We start from the raw sequence: 6,012 nt of genomic DNA on the forward strand, positions 1-6,012 counted from the left end.
TTTTCACAAAGATACTTTATCGAAAAAGAAAAAATACATTATGCATACATTTATTGATGCGCCAATTTAGATCGTCAAATGTGATATATGATGATTTAATTAATTAATTATCGCTTTAAAATAAACGTAGCATTTTATAAAATATCTTCGTCGGTAAAGTTTGTCTTGTTTTCTTTTTCCTTCACCGTGACCTACTTGTTCGGAAAGGAAGAAAAACGTTTAAGGAAGGAAGGAAGGAAGGAAGGAAGGAAGAAAAAAACCACGTAGGAAAAGTATCGAATGCAAAAAGAATGTACGTACATTTTTTGAAAATATCAAGTATCCCTTTAATCTGAATCATTGATCAGATTGATTTTTTTCTATATTTCATTTTAAACAAAAATTGAAAAAATAGTTAGAATAAAAAGAAGAAGAGATGAAAATATTCACTATGTATCATCTCTCTTGTGAGATACATAAATATATACGCGTGTGCGCATAGAACGTTCGAATTTACAAGGGCATTTAGCCGCACCTTAAAATCAATTTTGACGAGAGCCAGAACAAGTACTCGTGGGAGTGTCAAAATGATTTAGACCACCTATGGCTTCTCCCAGTGAGTTTTTGATAAGAAAATAAAATACGGTTAAATAATTAAAGAGACACAATATTACAACAACTACCGATAAAACTGAAGATAAAAAGATCAATTCGTTAAGGAAATTTTGTGGTTTCTTATTTAGCTTTTAATTCATTTCTCTAATAAGAAAAAATATAACTTGACAATAATCATTGTAAATCTTAATTTTTTTAATCGACATGAAAATTTTATAAAGCATACCCTTATAATTAAAAATGTGTTGGAAATTGATATAGTTTTTATTTTTATACGGATTGAGTATTTTCCTATCATTTATTTCCAAAGATTACAATTAAATTTCACGATAACGTATCTGTATTTGTTCTGTAATATTTTATTCCTGACAATACGATAACTGTGGAAAACACACGTTGAACGAAAAATTGCGAGCTACGTTCAATTAACAAATTTATATTATATATTTAAAAATTTGACAAAGATCTCAAGTCTCAACATAGAAACAAATAAAAAAAGAAAATTAATTAATTAATTATTAACTACGTTTGACCAATTACAAGTTAGACAATTTATCTCTTATACAGAAGAAAAGAAATCAGATTGATGAGAATTCGAGATAATCAAATCAAGACTAATGAATTTTCTCTAGATATCTTTAATGAAATTAAAAAAAAAAGAAAAAAAAAAAGAGAGAAAAAAGAAGAAGAACTAAGAAGAAAATAAAAGAAATAAATAAATTATTCCTCGAAGTAAAAAATGGATGAAATTTCGTTGGAGGTTTTTCACAGTCGATAATTGTTAATTCATTGATTACGAAGACGATCCAATTTATCCGATTTATCTACACTTGCCCTACTTTCGTCGTCTAGGAAAACGTCGCAAACATAATATTGAAAAAGATGTTTACAGCTCTGTTCATATATGATCGTTAAAGCTCAAGTATCTTTCAAAAAAAGAAAAAAAAGAAAAAAAAAAGCAATTCGATATTCCGTGCTGTGTTTTAACATGTTGTGTTCGACTAACGACGTCTTTTATGCCAAAAATAATACTAACGTTGTTCCTAAGAGCATACCTAACGTGACTGAAGCTTTGACTGAACCTGACCAACATTCCACGCTCGATTCGGTTCGCTGTTTTCGTTGGAAATATTTTTAAAGAGAGAAAACGTTCATCGACAAAAAATACTATACACTCCGATTAAAAAAGGTCGCATGTTAAAAAATGTTGAGAGGAAATGATGATGATACTGGAGAATCGAGAAGAAAGGAAATAGTATATGATCATGCTAATAACTTTGATAGATATTTCATAACTTTTTTTTTTTATATTTTCAAAGTCATAAGGTAGCTGGTACACGTAGGAAGAAATATATTTGAGTGAAAATCAATTTATCAAGGGATTCCAACGATATCGTTTTCCCATCATTTCGAAGAATAGTACGAGTAAAGCGTGGAATAATCGGTCAAGGTTGAAACCTTCATTCGCGAACCATAGAGAAGGATCCACTATAACAAATGATCAAAGACATTTCTTAGATCTATCAATGTAAGTAACGACGCCTGCTACATAGATTAACAATTCACGTTCTAGCATTCGGTCAAAATCAATATTTAAAGCTTATAACGAATCTACGAAGCCTAAAAAGTGATTTGAAATTCTAATAATACTACGACTCGAAAAGAAATCTCGAAAGAATGATAAGTAACTAACGGCAATCAAAAAATCAGGACGCATAAGAAGAAACAAGGATAAAGAAAATTCAAGAAACAAGACGCAACTTTCTACTGCAAGGAGACGCAGGAAGGATAGGAAAAAAGGATAAGAAATAAGCAAAGGAGAAAAAGAACAAAGAGAGGGAGGGGGAAGGGAGAGAGAGAGAGAGAGAGAGAGAGAGAGAGACAGTCAGTATAGGTTCGACCTTAGGTGGGAAACGTGCACGAGAAAAGGGGAACGCGAGGAAAAGGAAGACAAGAAGGAATAGGGTTAGGTAGGGGTAAAACGATAGAGAGAGAAGGAAGAGAAAAGAGCGTGCGCCGAGCACGACTCCCTCCTGAGATGACATCTTCCGCGACCTTGGAATGGAGACTGACCTTGACCGTGTCAGTCCCCACCAATTGCGCGACAGGCTCGGTCGGCTCCGCGTTTTCTCTCTCTCTCTCTCTCTCTCTCTCTCTCTCTCTCTCTCTCTCTCTCTCTCTCTCTCTCCCTCCCTCCCTCTCTTTCTATCGCTCGCACACAACATATTACGCGAATGCGATGTTGCTCAGGACTGGTGGCGATAGTGATATGGTGATGGTGATGGTGTTAGTGGTGGTAGTGGTGCCGTTGTCGATGCTGCTGCGGCTGCGGGCATCGTTGCTGCATCGACCGGCCGCCGGCGCAGCAGCAGACTGCCTACTCTACCTTTTGCCACCCCTCCCTGATCGGCATCCAGCAGGCTCCTTTCCAACCCCTTCGACGCACACCACCGACACAACCCTCTCGTCGCGTCACCCGCGCAACCCAGTCAATTCTCTAATCCCCTTTTTCGGTTCCTCCTCCTCCTCCTCCTCCTCCTCCTCCTCCTCCTCCTCCTCCTCCTCCTTCTCCACCTTCTTCTTCTTTTCCTCTTCCTTCTCTGCATCTACTTCCACACCCTAAGCGAAGCCATCTTTCTCTTCGCTCTAGTACGTTCCTGGCCCCACTAACACCCATTGGGTGCTTCCTTGCTTCCTTGCTTCCTTTCTTCCTTCCTTCCTTCCTTCCTTCCTTCCTACCTCCGGGGAGAACCCTTTCCTCCTCCAAGATAATATAGGTGAAAATATAGGGTGACGCGATTTGCCTGATTCCTCTTCCTATCCTCATTCTTTATTGCCCTAACTATAGCCCTAACTATAGCCCTAACTATAGCCCTAATAGTTCTTAACTTTCTTCCGTTTCTACGAGTAGCCGTTCTATTTTGACTTTAAGTACAGCATTTGAAACTTTAAGTTTTAAGTACAATCGAAAGATATTTAAAAAAGAAGAATATTTTTTACAACGCAATTTCAAATGGAATACAAACCAAAGTTATTATTACATTGGTATTTTTAATAATCTTTTTATATCTCTTATCTTACAATTAGTTTTCTGTTGCTTATTATTTTTATTCGTGTAAACATCTGAATGCTCCTCGTAAAACGTTCTTTCCGATCAATATGGAACATGCTCGACCTTCGCAACGACCCATTATTCCCTTCCTATCTGTCTGTCTGTCTGTCTGTCTGTCTCTCTCTCTCTCTCCCTTCATAATGAAATGTCGATATCGATTGTACTCATAGATACGCATCGATTTCGATATCTCGAGTAATATAGACCCTATCGATAATTTATGTTGATTACGTTCAAACCTAACTAATTACAAGTATCATTGATTCGAAAATAAAAAAGACAATTATTTGTACATCATAATTGATATTAATCCAAATGATTAAATAAATAAACTAAATAAAACAATTGATTGTAATATTGAGGAATGTTAACAACGATTAATTGTATTTACCTTCCTGCAATATAAAAAAAAAAAAAATTCTATCGTAATTTTTGACAAAAAAATATTTAAATCATGGCAAAAACGTTTATGCTAGCTTCACAATTGATTTGAATCTAATAAAATATCAAGATTAGATTGAACTTGTTTAAAACATCCCATCCCGCCTTTAACGTGAATCAGCTGGTAAACAAAACAGCACGCGCGTGCTGGAACGAGAACCCGGATAGATAAATGACGTCACCCTCTTCCAATCGATTACATTTAATCGATGAGAAATGAAGAAAAGTATAAACATTAATTAAATGACAAATTTCTTTTCGTTTATTGCGATTTTCGAAATGTATCAACACGTATATTTATCAAATTTTCACTCCATGTGCTTTTTCCCGGCAACAACCTCAAAGCATGAGAAAAGCTTGCAAACATTCCTCGTAATATTGTTTAAACATTTGTTATTCTGTCTTATGATTATCGTCAAATATTACAAGAATGTTAAGGAAAGTATTAATTATGACTTTTACTCACCCCTGTCAAATTTTTTCCCCTCCGGATCAATATCTTTTACGTTGAAAATATCCTCGAATAACACACCAGCCATTTTTGCTTACCAATGATCGCTCTGCCACCTAACGACAGATGTCAAAATTATTAATAGGGCCGTACCAATAAAAAACACATTAAAGGGTATTTTATATAAAATTATTTTTGATATGCGACGTATTTTGTGTTTTAATTTAAATTTACATGATTTCTTATTTCTTGTTCAAATATAATATTTTGCTAACAAAAAGATAAACATTTCAATTAATCTATTGATTTTTTATATTGTATATTACTTTAGACTTATTTTTATAATTATTCGATTATTATAAAATATTGTACTGTAACCATATTAATGTTGTTTCCAAATTTGCATCAATTGATATATGTATATAAATTTTGCATAAAATAAATCGAAAGTATAATAGAATTAATGATCAATTAATTAAGTTATCATTTTATTGATTATTAACTATGCAATTAAAAGAAATAATAACTTAAAATAAATACCCTGTATCGTCTTTCGTATGCAAACAGTTCCGCGATCAGAATAATGGCAACCTTGAAAGTTGAATTTTTGATATGTAACAGAGGGAGCTACAGAACAGTTTGGTGTTTTTACGTCGCACAAGAATCGTTATCCTTCTCTACATAGCGAAAAAGGGAACTATCCCCGCTTGATGTATATAACCCCTATGATTCTATCCACCGATGACGCATTATTACGAAATGTTACGTAAAAAACTAACACATCTTAATGCGTTATGCGATCCTAGAAAAAAAATTCATAAAATTGTAGCAAAGCAGACACGACAACGTTCCGTCTCTGCGCATATGCAAGAACAAAAATAAAGATATTATTAATTTATATTATAATCATATAAATAATAATGTTCCTTTAAATGGAAATTTCTATTTGTAGGATTATTTGTCGACAAATGATGAATATTTGTAAAAACAATTATCGTAATCGCTAATGATTTTATCAATGAAAACAATATACATGTATCTATGTATAGGAAATAAAATAATAATCTTTAATACCGCTCTACCGTTATAGTATCTGATATTTACCATACGTTTTATAATATTGAAGGTGATAGTCATAAAACACATCTCAATGCAGTAATTAAAGTGCAAACATCGCCCACGTTCATTGCTAATGTTATATATCGTCGTTAAGGTAGATTGCCATCGTAATATAATACACCATTGACAAAAATATGACTACTATTAATTAAACTTTATAATAGTCATTTTTTCATTTAATCAATACAAATATTTAATGTATTCCAGTTATAAAATTAAATATTTGTCCTTACTTTCAATTATATTACAAATACAGATTGCTTTTTTATCGACGATATGAAATATATAACAAAAT

At 33.3% G+C, this 6,012-nt stretch overlaps 1 protein-coding gene across 1 annotated transcript in view; it reads right to left on the minus strand.

Annotated features, from left to right (window-relative positions):
• Rpb8 (DNA-directed RNA polymerases I, II, and III subunit Rpb8) overlaps positions 1-4,705 on the minus strand; it is a 46,412-nt gene extending 41,707 nt beyond the window's left edge. The window contains exon 1 of the mRNA XM_015319477.2: positions 4,614-4,705. Within this exon, the coding sequence (XP_015174963.1) occupies positions 4,614-4,686 (73 nt within the window). The 5' untranslated portion in view covers positions 4,687-4,705. The remainder of the gene's footprint in view (positions 1-4,613) is intronic.
• Positions 4,706-6,012: the final 1,307 nt, after the last annotated feature.

Source organism: Polistes dominula, unplaced genomic scaffold (assembly GCF_049000335.1).
Source record: "Polistes dominula isolate Pdom_NZ unplaced genomic scaffold, Pdom_raw_medaka contig_23, whole genome shotgun sequence".
NCBI lineage: Eukaryota > Metazoa > Arthropoda > Insecta > Hymenoptera > Vespidae > Polistes > Polistes dominula.